The 23,892-nt window shown below is 49.4% G+C and overlaps 1 protein-coding gene across 2 annotated transcripts in view; it reads left to right on the forward strand.

Moving 5' to 3' along the window:
* FLT4 (fms related receptor tyrosine kinase 4) overlaps positions 1-21,168 on the forward strand; it is a 57,133-nt gene extending 35,965 nt beyond the window's left edge. Inside the window, exons 11-30 of one of the 2 annotated variants that reach the window (XM_056502506.1) lie at positions 1,267-1,411; positions 3,946-4,054; positions 5,129-5,488; positions 5,738-5,884; positions 6,534-6,665; positions 6,939-7,045; positions 7,342-7,477; positions 8,288-8,392; positions 9,774-9,887; positions 10,120-10,208; positions 10,447-10,594; positions 11,157-11,251; positions 11,597-11,719; positions 12,091-12,202; positions 12,577-12,676; positions 13,163-13,268; positions 14,187-14,326; positions 14,922-15,042; positions 15,814-15,899; positions 17,200-21,168. In XM_056502506.1, coding sequence (XP_056358481.1) covers positions 1,267-1,411; positions 3,946-4,054; positions 5,129-5,488; positions 5,738-5,884; positions 6,534-6,665; positions 6,939-7,045; positions 7,342-7,477; positions 8,288-8,392; positions 9,774-9,887; positions 10,120-10,208; positions 10,447-10,594; positions 11,157-11,251; positions 11,597-11,719; positions 12,091-12,202; positions 12,577-12,676; positions 13,163-13,268; positions 14,187-14,326; positions 14,922-15,042; positions 15,814-15,899; positions 17,200-17,419 — 2,695 coding nt within the window. In that variant the 3' untranslated portion in view covers positions 17,420-21,168. The remainder of the gene's footprint in view (positions 1-1,266; positions 1,412-3,945; positions 4,055-5,128; positions 5,489-5,737; positions 5,885-6,533; positions 6,666-6,938; positions 7,046-7,341; positions 7,478-8,287; positions 8,393-9,773; positions 9,888-10,119; positions 10,209-10,446; positions 10,595-11,156; positions 11,252-11,596; positions 11,720-12,090; positions 12,203-12,576; positions 12,677-13,162; positions 13,269-14,186; positions 14,327-14,921; positions 15,043-15,813; positions 15,900-17,199) is intronic. The other variant, XM_056502507.1, reaches the window with a different exon arrangement.
* Positions 21,169-23,892: the final 2,724 nt, after the last annotated feature.

A 23,892-nucleotide genomic window follows, 5' to 3' on the forward strand; every position in this document is an offset into this window, starting at 1 on the left:
GTGGGGAAGAATTGTAGAGTCCTGGGGAAGTGCCAGATCTCTGCCAGCTGCTGGGATGATTTTCCTGGGGCAATAGTAGGCAGGAAGGGTGCATGCCCACTGCCCATGCCCTGGGAACCTGAGGCAGCATCAGGCAAGGCTGCAATGGCATTTTTTAATGACAACCTCACCGGAAGAAGGAAAAGGGATACTGGGGAGTTGTAGCCAGAGCAGTCAGGGTGGAGGACATCAGAGTGCCTGGAGGAAGCCAGGTCCTGCAGCCCTGTGCAGGCTTTTGCCAAGCCAGGGACGCCAGAGAGCTTTCCATCGCATGCAAGTGCACTGTGGCCCTGTCAGGAAACAGAGGGGCCCATGAATTATGAGCACTGTCTCCCAAGGCCACCATATTTCTGCCTAGCACAGCTCCAGAGGATGCAGGAGGCTTCTTTCTAGCTTCCTGTTGTTTACACAGTTCACCAGTGTGTTTGCCCCGCCAAGTGCTCTGCCCCACACTGCCAGCACACACCTTTGCTACAGCTCCTGTACCCTCTGCTCCCCTCTGCTTCCCTGTCACCTGAAGCCTCTCTGTTCTATCCCAACCCACATTTTTGGGCAGACCCTCCCATCTTCCACCCCAATCCACATTTCAAAAGCATCCTGCAGGCTGCAGCATCCCAGATCCCTGACACATTTCAGTACTTCTCCCCACCCACCTGTCTCAGCCTGAAGAGGTACCATCACCATCGTGAGATGCCAGCAGCACCTCTACTCTGGAGCTCTCCCTCCTGGCTTTTGCTGAATTGGGACAGCAGGAGCACCCCTGGGTGCCATGCCCTTGGGTATTGCCCCATCTGCTCTCCAGGACAGCACCAGCCAGTGACACCCCTGACTCTCAGTCCCAGCAGTATTTTAAGGCCTTGGTGCTGAGCAAAATGACACCAAGAGTTGCCCTAGGCACATGTGAATCAACTTCACCCCTGCCGTTCTCCACCCCTAGCAAGGAAAGATGAAGCCCCAGGCCTGTGGGTGAAGACACTGCTCAGGACACCTGTATTTGTTCCCTGCCTCGGTTTTCACACCTTCACAAATTTTTATCCTCACTGGTTGCTAGGCACCCTTATAAAGTACATCAGAATTGTGTAATTGAAAGACCCAGGAAGTTTTGCATAATTATAGGACAGGGCCATCAGTTCTCTGACACAAAGCTGCTTTTGCTGCCTTTTTCCCAGCTAACCTTCTCTCTGTCTCTCTTCTCTTTCCCCTGCTGGTCCCTGGCTGCTGGATTAGCAATAGCAGGCACCGGGCAGCAAGGCGCCATCAGCGGGACCGGATGCCCGAGTGCAAGGACTGGAAAGATGTGTCACAGCAGGACGCCGTGAACCCCATCGAGAGCATCGACACCTGGGTGGAGTTTGTGGAGGGGCGGAACAAGGTGAGGCTGCAATCCAAACCCATCCTGGGACAGGGAGCTGGAGATGGGCATGGGACTCCTTTGCAATAAGCCAGGAAAAGTGGCCTGGAAAGGGGCAGAGACAGATTTGGGGAGGGCTTCACACCTCTGCTTCTAAAGTAAACCATCAGTGGCAGCTCCCAGCCCTGCCCTCCGCAGTACCAGGCTGCCCCAGGGCGAGGGAGAGCTGTCATCTTTGAGAAATTACCCTGTGTCCAGAGAGGCTCCCACTGGACTGGCTGCACAGGAGGGATTTCACAGATTGTTATTGAACACGGGGCATCCAGCTAGGGAAGTCATGTGGGACAGATACTATGGGGGCTTCCACAGCCATTTCTGAGCATTTTGCATGAGCTGTGAGAGCCAAACCCCGCAGAACATCCTGGGCAGGAGAGCAGGAGTCACAAACCGGCCAGGAAATCTCTGCCCTTGTGATGGTGCATGTGTCTGATGGGGGATTTCATCCAGCTGTCCCTATCCTGGTGGGGTGAGGGTGGTTTGGAGAAGCTGGCATCCATCTGCTGGAGCAATGTGTGCTCCACAAAGCCACTTCTCCATCACAGCATTTCCTCTCTGGAAGGAACATCTCTCCCTGGCTGCAGTGTGTGACCTGCTCGCTGCCTGTTTCTCCCTGTCTCCCGGGCAGCCCGAGTGTCAGGGCTGCGCCATGACGAGGTTCCTGTCCCCACTGGTGTCGGGCACCAGCCACTCACACGGGGATGCAGAACAAACAAATGGGCCCCTGCTTCCGAAAGTCACTTCCTGTTTTCCTACACACCTCTAAAGGCACTTCCCGTCCCCTGGCCTGGCCGGGAGTTCATCTCTCTGCCAAAAGGGTGCCAAGGGCAGATGCTTCTCCTCCCAGAGCAGCTGAAGGGAGAGTGAGGGGTTGATGTTCCCCAGGGACACAAGCAGGGGTGGTGGGAGCTCCTGGGTGAGAAGCCCTTGTGTCCCACTGAGGATGTGACACTTGTATTGGTCCTTTTTGATCTTTCCCTATTTTCCTTGCTTCCTTTCTCCTATTCCTCAGCTGTGTCTTTCTCATTCCATCTGTTTGGTTGTAACTGTCCTGGAGCTTCAACTTAGGTTGTGCATGCCCATGGACGTGCAAGAGCTTTGGGAGAAAAGAGCTTTAGTGGGATGCTGCATCCTAAAATCTGCTTGCTCTCTCTCTCTCTCCTTGTCGTTTCTGCCTGTCTTCTCTTACCATTCTCCTGGTTTTTATTCCATCTATAAAGGCCAGAGCGAGCCACAGGATGCACAGTGCACAGCCATGCACTGCAGGCAGCAGGATGATGTCAGATCAAGAAACCCCAGCTCAAACATAACACCATAGATCAGAAGGAAAATCCCCAAGAAACAGGAAAGGCAGCACACAAAAGTGCCAGCAATAGGGTCACTCTGGTTGTATGCATAACCCCAAGAAACGGAAAAGGGAATGCACAAAAGTACCAGTAATAAAGTCACTTCAGCTGTGTTGAGTATGCACTGAATGAATGACTGTTCCTTCTGGTTAACACAACCTCAATACATTTCCCCTCAGAATGGAAATGCTTCCCAAAGTCTGTAGGATGTAAAGGCAAAGAAATTTCCCCATAGGAACATGTTAATTTTGCATTTTAAACACTGTTGCATTAGAGGGATTTCTGCATGTGTTTAACTTGTCATTTAAACTGAAGCCTCAAACTGCAAGTCTCCTCTAAGGGGAGTGCTTGTAACACTTTTGATAGCTCACACATGTGCTGTGTGAGCCAGGAGGAGGAGGAGGAGACCAGCCTTATTCCCCAGCTGCTTTTCCTGGCTTATTTGGAGGCAGCATCCCCTGGGTCCATGCTCCCAGGATGGCAGCCTGGCTGTTTGCCCAATCTTAGTCATGTCTCCCTGGAGGGAGAGAGGAGGAAGCTTTTAGGACCATGTCTATGTACACTTGGAATTCAAAGAAAGAGGACAGCTCTTCCTGAAGGGATGAGAGCTGGGATGTTTTCACAGGTTTGATTTCTCCTTATGAATAAAAGGAGTGCTTGTAGTAACTACCATAAATTCCACTGAACCCTGTGGGACGCTGTGTAGTCACTTAACTGCAGAGGGCTCAGGGAATCAAAGCCCTGGTGTCCTTTCCCTTTCTTCCCACTGTTATAAATAAAGCTTGGCAGGAGCTTAACCATCCCCTCAGTCCTGCATCATGTTACTGTCCCCCTTGCTGAGCACTGTCCCCATTGTGACCTGAGGGGCTTAACAAGAAGTTTGCTCCCACGGAGAGGCATCTATGCTGAATGGGCTCCATTAAAAGATGCAGAGATTGGGAATAAAATCATGTTGTTATTGGTAAAACCAAAAGATAAAGCTTGAAATGCACAAAGGGCTGTAGAATAAGGGTCTGGTTTTGCATAACCCTTTCCCAGGGTATGCAACAACAGCTGTTGGGGGCTTTGCTACCTGCCAGAGAGCAGCAGTGATCCTACTTCTCTTCCCTGTTGCTCTTCCTAACTGCTACTTATGTTCTCTTCCCCAATCAGACAGTCAGCAAACTGGCCATCCAGGAGGCCAATGTCTCAGCCATGTACAAGTGTATTGCCTCTAATAAAGTGGGTCGAGACGAGCGGCTGATCTACTTCTACGTGACCAGTGAGTACTGTAAAATCCCATCCAGCTGCACCAGCCAAGGTCTCTGCTTGAAATAGGCAGGTCTTTAGAGCTGTTAGGTCCTGCCACTAACAGCCAAGATCTTCAACAGCGACTGGAAGGCCAGCAGGAAAGCAGGGCTAACCCAGAGCTCTGCTGGGTGGCAAATGCCTGAAGTCCTGGCAGCAGATAGCACAGGCAGAGTTTGGCAGGCAGACCTGGGAATGAGCCAGCACTGCCTGTGCCTAGGTCCTGCAGCAGCCCTGGCAGGTCCTGGGCAGGTCTTGGGCTGGGGACATCCCGCTGGCTCAGGCCCAGGCAGTCCCTGGGCTGGGGATGTGTCTGGTCCAAGAGCATCCTCTAGTGGCACCGCCCGACCCTATCCCAGGCCAGGTCCCGCTGGCCCCAGCCCCTGGCAGTGATCCCACAGGATTTTGGTGGTGGGAGGAAGCTGAGTTTGTAGGAACCAGGGCCCAGTGGTGTGGGCTGGAGTCATGGCCATAGATGGCTGAATGAACCTCCTGCCAGTGCTACCCCATCCTGGCGGGAGCCTGTCCCTGTCTGCTCAGACAGAGAGCACAGCAAAAGCTTATCCTATGGAATGAGAATTCCATAATACAATTCCCAGCCCAGAAGGCTGGGCTCATGGCCCCTGTGATAGTGCCTGGGCTGTCAGAGCCACCAGTTGTTGTGATGCCGGATGAACATCTTCAGTCACTGCTTCAGTAATGCTCTCTGTGTTGCTGTCCAGGCTGCTGTGTCACTGCCTGTGCATGTAAAAGGGGGCATGTGTGCAAACCAGAATGCTACAGCTGAGCTGGGAGCAGTAAGAGCCTAATTCAGCCCTCCCTGGCTTGTTTCATTTGTGACCCCATCTTAATTTCACCCTGGGACTTGAGCATACCCGTAGCACTCGCTGGAGCTGTGGTTGCCAGCAGTTTGCATGTCACAGTTGGTTTTCTTTACCCTGGCTGAGGACAGGCAGATCTCCAAAAGCTGAGCCCAAGGAGACAATTTCATTGTGTCTGGCAGCTCAGCCATGAAAACTCATTCATATGTTCATTTCCTTCCTGAAAGCCATTCCGGACGGGTTCGAGATTGAGTCCCAGCCCTCGGAAGAGCCCATAGAGGGGCAGAACCTACAGCTGAGCTGCAATGCAGACAACTACACCTATGAGAACCTGCAGTGGTATCGGCTGAACCTCTCCAAGCTCCATGATGAAGAGGGCAACCCCCTTGTGCTGGACTGTAAGAATGTCCACCACTATGCCACCAAGATGCAGGGGGAGCTGCGCTTCCAGCCCGACTCCAACGACGCGACCTTGCTGCTCACCATCCCAAACATCTCCCTGGATGAGGAGGGGGATTATGTGTGTGAGGTGCAGAACAGGAAGACCCGGGAGAAACACTGCCACAAGAAATACATCTCTGTGCAGGGTGAGGGTCCACAGGGCTGGCGGGAGTGACAGAGGAGAGCTGGTGCTCTTGCTGCCATCAGCTCCCCAGTCCATCCCCAGGGGAAGCCACACAAGCAAGCTAAACTCGAGGTGGCAAAGGCAGGGCATCTGGGTTCTCAAGACATCCTTCAGCAGGGGTCAGAGACCCAAAGCCCCCCAGGAACACAGATATTCTTTTGATCAATCAGTTTCCCGTTTTCCCCTCCTCCTCTTTGTGCTGCTCCTCCAGCCCTGGAGATCCCCCGCCTCAAGCAGAACCTGACAGACATTTGGGTGAACGTCAGCGACTCCATAGAGATGCGCTGTAAGGTGGACGGCAACCACGTTCCTGAAATCAGCTGGTACAAAGACGAGAAACTGGTGGAAGAAGTGTCAGGTACAGTGGGCTGGGGGTGGACCACAGGCAGGGCATTATGTCCAGCAGCTGGAGAGATGGACACTGCTGGGTTCTGGGAGTTGCTGTGCTCAGATAAAGGCACCTATCTCTGCATCAGCTAGACCCTGGTTTTAATCACATTCTGTCCTAATTAGATGCAGTCTCACTGGCCAAGTCTATGCCCTAGGGCCTGGCTCAACACTGTCTGTGCTTGTGAACATTCAGCTGGAGAGCAGGGAGAGAGAAATCATTCATGTTCTTACTCTCAGCCCAGTGCCTGGCATCTCTGATTATGCAGGGACTGACCCAGATCTCGTGGAAGGAAATGCAGAGGATCCAGGCACATTGCAGAGGGAAAGGAACAAGTTCTGAAGCTGAAGCAGAACTTCACACACCAGCTGGACTGCCTGGGCACTGTCCCTGTTCAGCATGTTCAGTGGGGGATTTGTCCCCTCCATGCACTACCTGGGGAAAGCCTCTCCAGAGTATTTCTGGGGCCATCAAGAGAAGAGCCTCCACCAGCTGGTGCATGTCATTCTGCCATCTAAAATGAATCAGCAGAAAAATGCAAGCCTTATTTTGAGCCTGAGTCCAGTGTACTAATCTTCCCTCCCTGTGAGTGACCACCACAACCCTCTGTGCCTTACAGGGATTGACCTGGCAGACTTCAACCAGAGGCTGAGCATTCAGAGGGTGAGGGAGGAGGATGCTGGCCTCTACCTGTGCAGCGTCTGCAACGCTAAGGGCTGTGTGAACTCCTCAGCCAGTGTCTCCGTGGAAGGTACCAGCAGCCACAACACCCCTGGGGATGTGAAGGGGTGGAATAGGAGTTATGGCCAAGCTCCCATGACTCTTCCCTGTGGCAGTGGGAGCCAGTGAAAGCCCCTTGGCCTTGCTGGTGGCATAGTGTTCTCACATCCTGTGATCTATAGTCCAGAGCATGTTTAGCTCAAGCAAACATGTCTCCAGTCACCCCACATCCTGATGCAGGCCATAAGGTGTTGGACTATGGAATGGGAATCTCTGAGGCTATGATTTCTCTGCCATCCCACAGGCTCTGATGACAGGACCAATGTGGAGATTGTCATTCTGATTGGGACTGGAGTTATTGCTGTTTTCTTCTGGATCTTACTTATTCTCATCTTCTGCAACATCAAGAGGGTAGGTGACTGTCACTGCCCCAGGGGAGGTAGCATACCAGGGCTTGGGGCAACACCAGTGCTGTGATGTGGGGCTGCATGAGAGCACCTGCTAAAAGGAGGCATTGAGTGATGTTTCCAGTGCTCTTACTGCCAAGGACAGGGTGAGTAAGGACTCTGGTAAAGGAGGTGACAAGGAATGGCCTTTGCTTGAGGGGGTAGCAGGTCAAGGCAGGCAAAGAATCCAAATCCCATCTGGGAGTCAGCACCCAGGGCAGGGAGGGCAGATTCTCACCCTTTGTGTTGGGGTTCCTGCAGCCAGCCCACGCAGACATCAAGACAGGCTACCTGTCCATCATCATGGACCCTGGCGAGGTGCCCTTGGAGGAGCAGTGCGAGTACCTGCCCTATGACTCCAGCAAGTGGGAGTTCCCACGGGACCGCCTGCGTTTAGGTGAGCCAGACCCCCTCCCTCCCTCTGCACGCTGCAGCCAGGGCTTCCCACCAGCCCTATAAACTCACTCTTCAGATTTCTTAACACATCTCTGGGTATTTAATGCTTTCACTCTGCCTCAGGCTTCCCATCCTCTTCCCCAGGCTGTCCCTAAAGCCCAGCTGTGCCTGGGAAATCTCTTTGGGTCTGACTGTAGACAGGTCTGAGATAACTGTAAGCCCAGACTTCCTTAGTGTATCCACATAGATATTACTGAAAACAGAAGATCCCTGAGGATGCTTTAAAATACATTCCCATATTTTTCAAGTGGGAGTCTGGACAGAACAGCTCAGTTCACAGCAGGTACCCCGACTCCAGGACCAGGATTGCATCTATTGGCCTCTTCACATTGCAACACCTACCTGCAACCCCTTCCCTCTGGCAGAGTTTAAAGGGCAGCAGACTACCTTTGAGGCACAGAGCAGTGACATTAGTCCCGGCTGCTGTGCTGCAAGGGGTGGTTTACCTTTCCCACACACAACAACTTGTTGCTCGAGGGCAACAAACAGCCCCTCACTTGTGCGTGGCCATTTCCTTCCTCTGCTTTGTCCATGCCAGCTCTGTCTCAGTTCCTCCCATCGTCCTTTCTCTTATTCTCACTGACACAGCAAGCAGCCACCTGAAAGGGCACATGTTCCACTCCTTCCTTTTCCTTTATGATGTTTTTTCTTTCTTCTTCCCATGATTTCCTGTTGGGATTTTTGTTTTCCTTCATTCTATTCTGCCTTTTCTGCACCTGCCTTTCTTGACACTTACTTTCCTTGTCCATAGGTAAAGTCCTGGGTCATGGTGCCTTTGGGAAGGTGGTGGAAGCATCAGCATTTGGGATCAATAAAAGTAACAGCTGTGAGACTGTAGCAGTCAAAATGCTGAAAGGTACGTGAACAGTGTAGCAAAACATGCAATGTGTGTAGACAGCAAATAATGAGGCACCTGCCAGGGAACATTCACCCTGTAAATGCCTGTCTTTAATTAATGGCTTCTTGGCCTCAACAAGTTGATCCTCCTTGGCTCCACTCAGCTGCACTGGGAGGCTGGAGTGGCAGAGCAGACAGCAAGGACTTGGGGAACTCAGCTTTCAAGGAAATTTAGCTGTCAGCAAAGGCAAAAAATGAAATCTGACTCAAAGGACAAACAAGGATCCAGAGCCCCTCATTGGCATGAAGGAAGTGATGCTCCCAAGTGCCTTCTTCCAAATGGGCCTGTATTTTGTGTTTATGGGCCAGATCCAGAGCTGGGTTAGGAAGCTGGTTGTAGCTATTATTCAGCTCTGAGGACTAAATTGGCTTTGCACCCAAAGCCTGGTCTATCCAGATTTTAAACTTTTATAGCCATGCTTTCAAACAGGCATCCAAAGCATTATTGTGTAATTTGGCACCAAATAAACACTGAGGCAGTCTCTAGCCAGAAGTAGCCTGCACATGGAAATCATGTTATGGCTCATCTGAACAGTATTTACTGTTGTAAGAGTACAGATCATCTGCACAGCAGAAGGGAGCCTGGTGTGCAAGGCTGCTTTACAGTTTTTTAAGGCAAGGCTCTCACCTGGCCCATCAGCTGCAGCTCAAGGAAGATACTTCTGTCTCACAGGCTGAACTTACAAACTCTCAAGTGAAAGACAAAATGCATGTGGGGAGGCTGAGAAGAAAAAGGCACACACATAACCAGACAACACACCCTGGGGGTAAAACAAAGGGTCAAGAATTGATGTGAATTGGACACTTGAGAGAAGATGCAGTACAGAGAAATGGCAGGAGCATGACATTGTGTTTGCTATTGAGGAGAAATCATCAAAAGATATCTGGGTTTGAGTTGAGACATCTCCTATCTTCAATTGTGATAAAAAGAATCAGATGTCTTTTGTTCCTAATTTTCTTTCAAATTGTTTCATGGCTCATTATCTCTGTTTGGAGGCCAAAAGGGCAGAAATTCAAACAGGTACATCCCAATGAAAGTCTCAAGTGCTGTTTTTCACTGCACAGCTATCATAAAGAAAAATCTGTTGGGCACAGATTGTGTTGTCCTTTGTTCTGGGTCCTGGCACTTACAGAGAGCACCCTATGTGTTACAGCAGGGATCCTGGGATCTCCAGACAAGGCTTGACATTACATGTGGGAACATGCAATAACAAAATGTACTGAGGCTTTGAGGTCACAGCTCCTCAGCAAGGCTCATATTAACACAGTGCTATAGAAGGGTGGTAAAGGGGAGTGAAAAGCTGTGAGGAGGTGTCATGACATGGTCTGTGTGTTTCCAGAGGGAGCTACTGCAAGCGAGCACAAGGCACTGATGTCAGAGCTGAAGATCCTCATCCACATTGGGAATCACCTCAACGTGGTGAATTTGCTGGGTGCCTGTACCAAACCCAATGGTAAATATCCCAGGGCAGCAGGCTGTGCCTACTCCCAAAAATCAGAGCTTGTCCCCTGTGTCTTTTTGCAGTCCACATGTGTGATTACACCATGGGGAAGTTATTAGTGTGTTTGTGTGCACTTAGAGCAGATGTCACAGCTCAGTAGGGCTGCATATAACACTAGTTGTGGCAAATTCTGAACAACTCAGGCCCTTACCTCTTGCCCCAACCTTTGGTCTCTTCTCACCAGGTCCACTCATGGTTATTGTTGAGTTTTGCAAATATGGAAACCTCTCCAACTACCTGCGGGCCAAGAGGGAAGGATTCAGTCCTTACAGGGTGAGTAGCTTCCTTTGCCCTTAGGGACCTGTTCCATGTCTAGGGAAGGAAGACGTGCAGCCTAATACATGATCTGACGATGTGACAAAGACACCCTCTGTCCTTCTTCCCGCAATGGTAGATGCTTCCAGGCCAGAATTACAGTTTAAGGACAGGAAGACACTGTGCAGCTCATGGGTGCAGGGGTTACAGAGTGCATTGCCTGCTGAGGGTTTTGGTTTGGTCCCTTTTTGGGCAGGAGAAGTCTCCCAGGCTGCGCATCCAGGTGCAGTCCATGGTGCAGGCGGCGAGGGCAGACAGGAGGAGCCGCTCTGGGACCAGCGACAGCGCCATCTTCCACCGCTTCCTGATGCACAAGAGCCGCACAGCGCTGCCCATCCAGGAAGGTACCACTCCAGCTTGGCAGCAGCCCCTCACCTGCAACACCAAAACTATGCCACTCTTGGCTGGCTTGGGGAATGGGCAGGGAATATCAGTGGGGAGCGGGGACCCCGCCTTGGAGCCAATCACTGCTGCGTGGCAGTTCCCTGAACTGGGCTATTCTTTCACCTGTTGTCTCTTGCAATAGACACCAGAAACCCAGAAGGGAGAATTAAATCCCATTGGGTATTTTAGCCTGAAGAAAAGAACTGAGGGAGATCTTGTTGAGTCCTCCCTAGGAGAGAAATAATGAGCTGACCTTCAAGGTCCCTTCCAGTTTTGTTCCCCACAACTCTATCTCACTGACATGTGCTGGAGGCTGGACTCCTTCTCACACTTGAGCAGGTTCCTGCCTCTTGCCTTCTGCTGCCTAAGCAGAAAATCTTTGAGGGGAGCTGATTACTCCAGTTAGGACTGAGGACTAACTGTATTTCACTGAGAAACTGGCTGTATCCTGCAGACCTGGAGAGAGGCAAAAAGGACAACAGATTGCCAATTGTTTAATCATTTTCTGTTACTTCTGGACAGTGGATGACTTGTGGCAAAGTCCCTTGACAATGGAAGACCTCATCTGCTACAGCTTCCAGGTAGCACGTGGCATGGAATTCCTGGCATCTCGAAAGGTGAGTTCAGCCTCTCCTTTGCTCACCTCATTTTTTGTATATGCCTGATGAGAGAGACCTGACTACATCCACCTTCCAGGTGGCACACAGAGAGATTCAGTGATCTGCCTCGCACTCCTCAGGAAATCTGAGACTGATGTGTGTACACAAAGCTGGAAAATAAGTTCTCTTGTATTTCAACCTCTCCTTAACCATCCCTTTTTGAAATTTTTATCTTTAGCTTCTTCCCATTTCCACCATTCCCCCACTACAACTCAGGCTTATGGGAAAAGGGAGGTGCTGTACACTTTATAATTGTGGTTTCTCTCTCTCTTATTTTGCCCCTTCCTTTTTGTGTGTCCTCAGTGCATCCACAGAGACCTGGCGGCTCGCAATATCCTTCTGTCAGAAAACAACGTGGTAAAGATCTGTGACTTTGGCCTGGCCAGGGACATCTACAAGGACCCCGACTATGTCAGGAAAGGCAGTGTGAGTGCAATTTTCTCAAAACCTTTACAGATTAGGCCCCCTTGATGAAAAGATGAAAAAGCAGGAGTGAGTTACATGCATGGCTGGGACCAGAAGCCATTGGACCAATGACACATGTCCTGTCCTCCTCCACCAGCAGATCTCTGTCTCCTTCCTTCTGCCCCTCAGCCTGTCATTAACTTACCCCTCCTTATGCTCCTTCATCCCCCTTCCAGTGTCTCTGTCCCTCTCTCTGACCTAACCAATTCCTCCAAGGAGAGAGGAGTAGGACTATTGGCTCTGATTTCCTTTCATCCATTTCGTCCCTTTGCTACAAGAAGGGCTGTCCTGGGACATGTTCCCAACTGAACATTTGTCTCTCCCTCCTGCAGGCCCGTCTCCCACTGAAGTGGATGGCTCCAGAAAGCATCTTTGACAAGGTCTACACTACCCAGAGTGATGTCTGGTCTTTTGGGGTCCTTCTCTGGGAAATCTTCTCACTAGGTGAGTGCTAATGAGGGTCTCGTGCTGCTGAGGGAAACACCTCTACCCATGTAGCAGTTTGTGGGTGAGTCTGTGCAGGACAGACATTCTGAAGCACATCTAAGGATGGGAAGTGACATCGATGTAGGCAAAAAAACCATGGAGGCCATATCCACCCATGAACAGAGTGGTGGGGACACAGGCATGCAGAGGTGACCTCCAGCTCACTGAGGCAGAGAAGCCTGGCTCAGGCAGCACCAAGAATTAGGCTGTGTATGAGTAGTGACCACATCTCTCTGTTCTGGGATGAAGGGCACTCTCAAAAGGGCAGTCGCAAAAGAACTGGTTTCTGATGGCACATTTCATGTTCCCACCCTTCTCTGAACCTTCTTTAGGGGCATCTCCATATCCTGGAGTCCAGATCAATGAGGAGTTCTGCCAGAGGCTCAAAGATGGTACCAGGATGAGAGCCCCAGAGTATGCCACAGCAGAAATGTGAGTCAGAAACCTCAGGGATTCTAGCACTGGTCAGAGCAGAGACCTCCATGGTAGGGCAGAAACCTACCAGATCCCAGCATAGAGCAGAACAGGCCCCTCTGTGGGATGCAAGCCTTTAGCCAGGGCAGGGGATGAGCCAACACATCCTTCACTTGAAACCATGCTGCAGAGCAAGACAGATGGGTTCTGATCAGAGCTCTCTAGGTGTCCTTGTAAGCCTGAGCTGGGATGGGTCTGTGAGTGGGCACTGTTCTCTCCTACTCTGAAGGGGGGTCTGAATTAGCTCCTTGTTCCCTGTTATAATAAGTGTATAAACTAACCAACACCCTGCTAGTAAGTCCACCTGGCCAGTGTGCTGGGGGGACCAAGCTTTCCTTCACAGTGCAGGAACTGGCTGTCCCAGTGGGCACCACATGGGTGGGAGCTGTGGAGAGGGACAGGAGGGGATTTCTGTGGTGCAAAACCAGCATCTCTTCTTGGCAGCTACCGTATAATGCTGAGCTGCTGGCACGGCGATCCCAAGGAGAGACCGACTTTCTCTGACCTTGTGGAGATACTGGGGAACCTTCTTCAGGAAAATGTCCAGCAGGTGAAAACCTCTCTGTGTCCCTGCTGTGCTTTCTTCTGTCATCAGCTCCCCCACTGTGCCCTCAGCTAACTCCATGGTCAATGCAATACACTTGTGCAGGCCACCAATAACACAGAGATTCCTGGGTCAGAGGTCTGTTTCCCAGAGGTCTTGGAGAACTCATTTCTGCAACAGCCTATTAGCTGCGTCCTCATAAAACTCTGCTCCTTGCAGGGCAGAAGCTCTCAGCCATCATTCTAGTACTTCCATCTTAATCCCCAGATGATTATTTGAAGTTCTTCAGCTGACTCAAGGCCCTGGTACTTCTGCCTCCCACATGCCTGCATAATGAAAACCAGGACTTGACCAGGGTTTCAGAAACTGTCCTCAGATTGAAATGTCAGGGCCATGTGAAGCAAACAACTGTTACATTACAGCAGTCAGTAATACAGATTTCTTTGAATGTATTACTAATCACTTCCATGTGGTACTCACCAGGACATTTAACTGTGATGAGCATGCAGCTTTGATTTTAACTTTTTCTTGATGTTGCCCTTCAGAAAATGATAGCTAAATACTTGAGTACTTATCTTATCCTGATGTTCCTGGCTTTAACATTTCAGCACTGATTCCCAGCACAGGCATGACTAAGCCACAAATGACATTGCCCTGGAGCACAGTACTCTGCCCATGTAAACTGGAGAATTATGGGATTATTATGGGCAGTTGTTTTCCTGCTCACACACACCTCCATGCATTACTCACAGCTACTTAACACAAAGGTCACAGAAATCTCCAGCCAGATATTTTGTCCCAGAGAAATAAAATTTATAAACCAGAAATTTTCCTTCCAAGCTCTGACAGCTTCTGCCTGCAGAGCCTTTTCTTGTGGGAATGTCCTCCCTTTTTTGTAAGGCCATTTACTGTTCTTCCTACCAGGAAGGGAAAGATTACATCCCGCTGAACGACTCTCACAGCTCAGAGGATGATGGTTTCTCCCAGGTGCCTTCCTCTGCCCAGCAAAACTCAGATGAAGAGGACTTTGACATGAGGATACGCTGCCACAGCCTAGCAGCAAGGTGAATCCCCTCCAAAAAGGGAAGAGAGATCCCAGCAGGCAGTGAGCAGCCTGACCTGTAAGGGGACCTGAGGGATATGGGGAGAACCCAGACGTTTGGAAAATCCCAGGTGGTAAGGTGTGATCCAAGCATTTAGGCCACAGCTTCTTGCTTATAAAAGCAAAATTACTTAATTTTGCTCATGAGGAAGTGCTGATTTGTAAGCCTATCACATTCCTTCTTCTGCTCCAGCTATGCTGCCAGAGTATCATGTAAGGAGCTTCATCCTATCTGTTCCTAACTGACCCAAACACTTAGTCCCAGGCCTCTCCTCTCTGGTGAACTATGATAATGTGATGCCTGGGATCTATATGACATTTTCTACTTATCCCACATGGAGAGGTTATTGGGGCCTGATTCAGTCAGTCTAGTCACCACTGCAGAAGTAGTATGGGGTTAAGAGGTCTAAGGTGACCCCATTACCCTCTCCAAATCCACCATTTGAATCATCCTCCTCCCTGCATACTTTGGTTGCACAGTGAGGAGGTTGAGTTCAGGTTCTGTTCATTCAGACATCGACTTGCTTTTACTGAATGCTGTACGCTCCTGTTGGCAGATACTACAACTGTGTCTCGTTCCCTGGTTGTTTGACTGGAGGAAATCAGATCAGGTGTCCATCCAGGATAAAGACATTTGAAGAGTTTCCCATGACACACACAATGTACAAGGCACACCCGGTGAGTAGCACCTGAGTGTATTTGAGTGGGGGCAGCCTTTCTGACACCTTTACTGTTGAGACTGTGGAAGGAAGATCACTCCTATCTTATGTCAGTCTGTCTGTGTCATTCCTGTTCGGTCCATCCAGTCCTATGCACATTCATTTCTTCATCTAGTACACAGGGGTTTCTCTCCAGCACAATTCATACTGCCTTAGTGGGGAATAGGGAGGTTAGATATACAAATGGGGAGCCTGTAAAGAACCTCAGAGAAGAGCCTGCTCTTCACCCTCTCAAGTCTGTGAACACAGCCTGGTTAAGCACACTGAAATCCTGCCAGGACTAGGTAAACCCAGAGTGCTTATCTGCAGCTCCTGTGTCTTGATCCACATGGCAATGTGCAGTAGGGACTCTCCAGGTCTCTGAACTGGACTGGTACTGATATCTCCTCTAGCAGCAGAACTGAAGTCATACCTTTAGTCTCAGAGGAAACTATCCCCTCTCACAGATTTGATGGCAATAAATTTTCCAGCCAGGGAGCACTCTTTTTTTGTTCCCCAAAAAATGGCACTGAACTAAGCACACAAATCTTATCTTTTTATGTGCTGCTTTTAAGAAGGCACCTAAGAAAATCAGATACAACAAAACTATGGAGCATGCTGGTAAAGTGCTCCTACCCCTTCTTCCCCATCACACATACACACAATCTCATCTCCTGAATGATTTCTCCTCCCTTCCCACTCTGATCAGTCGACAGGGATGTTACTGATAACTCCTGTTGCTTCCTTCCAGGACAATCAGACAGACAGTGGGATGGTTCTGGCATCTGAGGAATTTGAGAGGATAGAAAACCGACACAGAAAAGAAGGTGGATTCAGGTACTCCTTCAGCCTAGTCACTGAGGCTTCCCTGCTGCCAAATGCAGTGAGACCAGGAGGCAGCTCCTGGTATCTTCCCATAGGCTGCACTGCTTGGAGCTTTCAGCTGTGGGCTCTGAGCCAGATAAGTCCGCGTACTCCTTAATGAGAGGCAAAACACAGGAAGAACAGACAAGCCTGCTGTTTTCTAGCATTTAAAAATATAAACTGTACCCGTCAATGACAATGTGCCTGTTAAGATAATGAGGCACAGTGGAGTGTCAGTGTTAATGACACTGTTAATACTTACTGACATTTTCTAGTGAAATGTATCAGGGCTTGCTCGAACAGTGGCAGATGGGATGGGCAGAAACTATGTGGCTGCCACCTTCCTCCCTCAGCCCTGACCATGTGGCACAGGGCCCTGATGTGGCGCTGCAAGGATGGGGCAGGCCTTAGGAATTCCCACATGCTGACATGGAGTCTGGCAGGTTGAGCTGGCACTCTCAGAGCTGAGGATGTGATGGATGACCCAGGCTTTGAAACTGGGTGAAAACCTGTGCAGCTCATCTCTCCCACACCAGACTGAGACCTTGTCTCTGTGACAGTGTGTTGAGCAAGCCATGTCACCTCATACGTAGACAAGGCCAGTCCCAAGTCTCTTGGACTGGTCATTGTCTTTTCTCTTAGCCATAGCCCTGTGGCCTTTCTGCTCTTGTATCAAACAGTGTCCTGTGTCTTCTCCTTGTCCTCTTTTCCCTAAAGCATGTTCCTGTTTTCTCCTACACCTGCTGTCCCATCTCCTGGAAAACACTACTCTTAAACCTCTTATTGAATGTGTCCCTGCCCTTGCTCTTGTGATTTCTTGCCAGTTACCTGGAACTGGCAGGCACTGAGATGGAACATATGATTTCTGCCCACATCTTCATCATCTTCCTTTGTTTCCTTTCCCCCATCCTGGCAGTTGGTTTGTATCAATTTCTGTTATTCCTGCCAGTCTAGAAGCAATTAAGGCGATGTCTCTTGTCTCTCCCTACTCATTGATGTCCTAGCCCTTCCCTGTATCTAGAAGGTATCCCAAAGGTATCTAGAAAAGCTGAAGTAAATGTGCCAGGTTATGTGTAGATTTGTCACAAAACATGCAGGCTGTACTTAGATTTAGAGCAAGGCCTGGTTTTCTGCTTTGAATTGGAGGTGCAAGTCCATTCCTGACCCTGTCTCTGCTGCATGCATTAGAAGATGAGATTTTCTGAAGCTGGGATCTCTAAGCAGGATCTCTAGGAGTGCCAAGGTTAATTCTCTGTGTCTCTCTCCCTCACAGCAGTAAAGGGCCCAGTCGGACCGGGGAGCTGTCAGGGGAGCAGTCGGACCTGCGGGGCAGATGTCGGCCGTCGTATGGGTCCCAAGTTGGAGGCCAGACTTTTTACAACAGTGAATATGGGGAGCTGTCAGAACACTCTGAGGATGGCAGCTGCACCCCGCCTGGAGAGGGGGCCAGTCCCCCCACTCTCCATGCTTCCTTCTTCTCTGAGCAGTACTAATGGCACCAGGCCCCGGAGGCAATTGCCAAGGCCCTCCAGGCACGTCACCAGGGTCACTCAGAGCTTCTCCTTCAACCTGTGCCCAAACCCAACAGAGAACCTACCCCAAATGGACAGGGAACACTGATGTCCTTGGAACTGCAGCATGAACCGTGCAGCACCTCCAGCTGCAGCTTCCCTGTGCCGTGACTGGAGAGAGCACCTCACTGATTCCTCATGTTTCTTTTATTCCTGCACCTCAGACAAATGCATTCTGCTGGAGAGTGGGTGCCTGTGTTCAGCACTATGGCACCTTCTGCCTAACATCCAGCCTCCGCTCAGATCAGCTTCCCATTCAGAAAGCCCATTTCAGGTCAGATATAAATAGATCTGTCTTAGTCTCAAGTTTCTTCCTGGTGTGCAGCCTGAATGTTTTTCCTTGGATTGCTTCCTCCTCCCCTCATCATGATGTCAGCTGCTGAGCTGTGGAGCAGAATCAAAGGAAGAAATCCCTAGTGGTATTAGCAGCAAGCGCAGGACATTTTAAAGAGGTGTACGGAGAGATCCCAAGGGATCTTTGTAAATGTTCGTGCGTGCTGCTCATCCTGAGTAGGTGCCAGCCTCTCTATCTCCTCTGCAAGCAACACTCACATCCTTCTCATCTCTGCTGGGGGGAAACCTGACAATCTGCCTTATCACTAGGATTATTTTAGCCATCTCAACACAGCTATTGCTGAGTAGGTCATCATCTGATGGCTAAATTGCTCCCGGTGAGATAAACAGCATTTTTTTGCAGGCCATGTGCAAAACAGGTTCTTTTATGATCTCTACTGAGAGCAGCTTACTCACAGGTCTGCTGCTCTTGCCTTCCCCTTCTCCCAGAATGGTGCTGAGATTATTTGTTGCTCAAGTGAGAAATTAAAGCAAAGCTAGGTTAATTTGAGCTGGCTTCTAAACATAGAGTTTGCTGGGAAGAACAAGATCAAAAGGGCAGGGAGTGAAATGTTTATTTTCAAGCTGCTGCAAAGCATTTTGGAAACAATGGAAGGAACAGTGCTCCAGCAATAAGGTGCTCTGGGTTGCATCCCCTTATGTGTTGACATCACTGAACACATGCAGCCCAGGACCTGGCCAGGGTTCAAGCCCTGATTCTCCTGGATGGACAGTTCTGCACCATGACCCTTCCTGTCTCCCAAGTTCCTTGACTCGAAGGAGGCACTCTCTGCCCAGCGGGCTCCTCTCCAGTTTCTTCTGCAGAGCTTCCAGCAGAGCATACCTGACTCCAGAGCGCTAAGAAACAGTTATTTGCTGCAGAAACATCTGCTCAATTTGGTCTTTCGTTTCTAAGAGATACCACATTAATTCAGAGCTCTGGGGAACCTCTGCAACCCCCCTCGATAGATTTCTGTACTGCTGCCTCACCACTTCCCACCTACTTCTTTCCATCCTGCTCCCAATCCAAGAGCTCAGCCACAGAGCACAGTTACATCACCGCCACAGGAGTCTGGGTGAAAAGGCTCGATTGAACAGCTTGTCATCATCTCTTCTCCCACGTGCCCATGGCTGGCAGAGCTCTGTGCACCAGGCCATCTCAGCACCAGGGAATTACTGCTTGTGGGCCACACCTCTGTCACAGAGCCAAGAGTCTGGACTTGTAAAACTGTGTTTCCTGTCAGATGTACAGCTTTCCCAAACTGCATTTCTTTTCCAGCAGAGGGTTTTACGCGTTTCCCGACGTAAGCCTGTGAGTCCTTATGGATGATGTTGCCAAGTCTTAATTATAGTTCTCCACACAAGTGTAATGGGGAGATTTATTTAGCACATGGGAAAAGCACGCCTGTCATTCAGATTCTCTAAGCTTGTGCAACTTGTTCAATGTTCCACTCCCTTTTTGTGTCAGAAGGATGACATGGCTGCAATTTCCATGGCAAAGGAGGCACAAAACCAGACCAGCTTGAGCCAAACTGGCTCAGGATGTGGAATTGGAAACTGCTTATGACAATGAAATCCCTGACTTCTACTGGTGTCCCCTGAAGCTGCCAGAAATGTAAGCATCTTTAAGTAATTGTTACGACTCAGTAAGAATCCTCTGGCAGGAGCTGCTGGAGAGCCAGGACAAGGAAGTAGGACAGCCAACCGGGTGTAGGCCAGATCAAATTCTCCTACCCTCATCTTGCCCTGCTTTTTCAACTGGTGGTTTCCTTGGCAGAAGGAAGGCTGCATGTGACTTGTGTTGCTTGAAGTTTCCACTGGCATTGACAGAGGCATTGGCAGGGTACAAGGTGACCAGCTGAGGTAAATTCAGGCTGCTCGCTGGGTGATGTGTGTCCCTAGGACCCAGACTCTCTTGTTTCCAGTGCTCCATGAAGAGTTCTCCACCTGGAAACAGCCCCATCTGAGAGAGAGCCCAACAACAAAATAATATTTAGAAAACAGAATTTCAAAGTAGCTGTAAGTCCCTGTCCATATGTAAGGGATAAGTATTTGCCAGCAAAGCATGACATTTGCTGGGCAGTGGCAGGTTTCCTCAGCAGAAAGGGGACAGAGGCATCTCAGTGCCCAGGCCGGTTGACATCATGGACATCCAGCCAGTACAGCTGCACCTTTTCTCTAAGTTTAACTGTAAATTGATCACAAGCATTCTTGTGGAGAAGGGTTGTGTTGTTAAAACCATTAATGATCCCCTGCTTCACCCTGAGGAAAGCACTTCTGTGTCACCTGATATTTGAACACTCAACTCCACAGAAGTTTATTTTCTCACTCTTGCACCATCTAGATGAGGGGTGGAATCAGATCCTATTGTGTCTGTGTCAACACCATTGCATGAACAATGCAGCCTGATAGGAGCAAAAGCTGGTTCCTCTTCAGACACTCCTGCTGATGAAGAACCACTGTAGTGTGGGATATTGAAGAGCTGTTGAGACAATTGTACTTTTGCTCTCTAAAGTTGTACTAAAATTAGATGTGCAAACCTGATAACCCTTCCCATTCTCTTGAATTATTTCTGGCTTTTTATTTTTACAGTCTCCAGATAAGCATGAAATGAAGCTGGTCTGTTTAGGTTTTAAGATGTGAGACAGGAGTATTGTTTATCTTTTCACAGCAACAAGGGAGTATTTCAATGTTTAAAACCCAGTTTCGATACTTGTGCCTGCTCTGTTCAAAATGCACTCCCTGTTTTGTTTTTTTTTTTTTGGGCTTCTTACTGGAACTCAGCATTGAAGCTAAGCTATTTATCATCACCTTCCTTTAAAATGGCTGCTTCCACTTTATGCTCAGTCTCAATTTTCTTCACAAAGTGTTGGTGTTGAGAGGACATTCCTCCCTCCTGAGAACGAAGTGTTGGGTCCCCTACTTGCAAATACACGTGTCTCCGAAGAAAAACCTGTGTATCAAGTAACACTACATTTATATTGCAATATTTTAACCTGGTACCTGTTGTTGCTCTAGCAGCATCCAATGTTTCAGTGGGCTGCCTTTGAAGCAAGTAGGCTAAAACAGGGGTTATGTGTGAGTACAAAGCATGGTCTGTGTGTGTGAGTGTGCTGTGGGTGAGTGTGCGGGTATTTGCACGTGAGTTTTCCTACCAGTGATCGTATGTGAGTGATTGTAACTCACATTGAGTCTTGTCTCTGGAAGTTCACAGTTATATATCAAACCAGTTAGAACACTGCTTCCTTTCCTCTCCTCCTATAGTACTTGTTATCCTTTGTCATTAAGAGTTTTGTTGTAATATCTAAATGTGAAAATGAATAAAGTCATAACTGGCAGCTGCTCTCTGGTTCCTGGGGCCACCTCTGCCCCTGGGGCAGCCCAGCCCCGGCCCAAACCATCAGCACATTTTGGGTTCATTATTTTTACTTTTGTGTACAATTGCATTTCCCCAAATCCTCTTGGAAACAGCTGGATCTTGTGGCGTTTCCATCCAGGATGAAAGTCTGCCATTTTCACAATGAAGTCAGATTCTCTTTGGCTAAGCTGGCTGGCAGAATCAAACATAGCACCCAGCCCTGTGCCACAGATACAGGATCCTTCCCTGTCACCTCGGCCCTGGTCTCAGGCCTGGAGGTCTCCAGCCTTCCTGTCCTCATTCACCACGCCAGGAGAACCAGAGACCGCGGACACCCCTCTCCTCAGGAAATCAAGCCTCTCCTGGACCCTTGTCTTCATGGTACCAAACCCCCTTGTCATTATGGCACCAAATTCCCGCCCAGTTCCCCTTCCCCTCACGGTGCCGACCTCCCGGACCGGACTCCCTTGTCGTTATGGCACCAAATTCGGCCCAGTTCCCCGTCTCCTCATTGTACCAAACCCCCTGGACTCCCCCTTGTCGTTATGGCACCAAATTCCGGCCCAGCTCCCCTTCCCCTCATGGTACCAAACCCCCGGGACCAGACTCTCTTGTTATTATAGCACCAAATTCCCGCCCAGCTCCCTTCCCCTCACGGCCCCGGCCCCCGCCCCGTCCGGCCCCGGCGGTGCCCGCGCGGCCCGCAGGTGGCGCTCTGCCCCCGGCGGCCGCGGCCCCGGCGGGAAGATGGCGGCGGGTCTGTGGCTGTGTGACAGCAAAGCCGAGGGCGGCAGCGAGGCAGGGGCGGCACCGCGGCTCAACGAGGTGCTCGCTGGGAAATGGGGCGCAAGTGGATTCATGAGCATTTCCGTAAAAAAAAATTTAAAAATCACCAGGAGTTCAAGGAACGCTCAGGCACAGCTCCCTCGTTACCCCTCGGTGGACCAGCACCATTTGCCTGAATAAAATAATGTCCCTTGAGGAGCCATCAACGGCAGAGACACAGCTGAGGGGACAGAAGAGGAGATCTCCGCTCCTCTCCATCGCCATCCCTTCATTCAGCTCCACCATGGGGTGAAAGCATCCAAAAGGACCTTTTAATTTTCCTTTCCCCAACCAGGGGCCTGCCCATCTGGGGAATGAGGATATTGAAGCTGCTCTACTGATGCAATATCCTATTTTGGTGCATGCTGGAGCAGTGCTTGGCTGCTCCTCTTCTAGGGGATGGGGATGGGAATGGGGATGGAATGGAAATGGGAATGGGAATGGGAATGGGACCAAGGAGGCAGCCCTCACACAGGCATTGGAGCACCTCTCTCTGTCAGAAACACAGCCCACAGGAAACTGGACAGGGCAAAGTAAAAACCAGCAATTTAATGTGGTTAGCAAAGAAGTGGGGATGCTCTGGCTGGGCTCCTTGTTTTGCTTCTAACATGGCCAGTGAATGCTTCCTCAATGCCTTCCAAAAGTGTGTTGAGATCCTTCTCTGAAGGTCAGCACAGTGATAGGGAAAAATCCTTCAGGCTCCCATGACTTCTTGGCCCCTTCTGAGGATATTTCAGCAATAAAGCACATGAGTTTGCATCAGAATGATGCAGAGTTCTTAGTGTTGAGAAATCAAAGCAAGAACAGCTCCAAAACATATTCTCCACACTGCAGTGTGTCAGCCACAGCTCTCACCCTCCGGCTGTGCTGAAAGTTTGGGTGAAATGAGGAGGCAATCAATAGTATGTGATTCCTCACCCAGCATGTACCAAGAAGGGCAAAATTAAATTTTTAAAAAATGTAAGCAGAACATTCAGTTGCTCTTCAGAATCATTTCCTGAATTGTATTGACATTTCTACAGAGCTTTGCAGAAACAGATTCTCAGAGGATTTTACAGAATATGGCTTTAGCAGAGTCCGTAGGTCCCTTCTGCTCCGAGATGCAGGTTTGCAAGCATGCTGCTTTCCTCAGAAATGGAACAGGTCTCTCCAAGGGCAGGATAAAACTACTTGCATCTCAATGAAATAAACAGACTGTGCTTCGACAGTGTTATTTTATGTGTGTGTGACCGGGTGCATCACAAATGAATAAAATACTAAAGCTCCCAGAAGAAAACAGATTAATAAAATGCATGGGTTAAACACCAGGCTTATCTGAGGGCCTTCCTGTGCAGCTGGGAAGTCACCAAGGAGACCATATCTCAAAAGAACAGCTCCACAGCCATTTTTTCAGAAACTTAGAAAATATCCTAACTCACAGTCCTGCAGTAATTGTTCTCTAATTTTCAGTTAGTTTGCCTTTCAAAATCCAAGGAGGCCATTACACTGTTACATTTCCCAAGAGGCTGAAATCCTTAAAACAATGTTAGTTGATCATTCATCAAACCCTGTTTTACAATATTTCCTGGGATTCATATTTATTAACAATATTTGAGTGTTTGTACAATTTCCCATTTTAGTATGTCAGAAGTGAGTAACCCCAAATAGTGCAAGAATGACAATCCTGACACAGAGGCTTTACGTTCCTGCCCCAAAAGCCTGTTCAGTTTTACCTGGACAGACTAAACACATCCTACCTGGTTTTCACACACACAGCTCTTTCACCTCCTATTTCTGACATGCTTTAAAACTCTTTCTTTGTATCTTTTTGGCGATCAGCACTCCTGAACTGGAAATATTTTTCTGAAAATATGTTGAGGAGCCGTGGGAGCCTGTATTT

The sequence above is a fragment of the Oenanthe melanoleuca genome, chromosome 13, assembly GCF_029582105.1.
Source record: "Oenanthe melanoleuca isolate GR-GAL-2019-014 chromosome 13, OMel1.0, whole genome shotgun sequence".
Classification (NCBI taxonomy): domain Eukaryota; kingdom Metazoa; phylum Chordata; class Aves; order Passeriformes; family Muscicapidae; genus Oenanthe; species Oenanthe melanoleuca.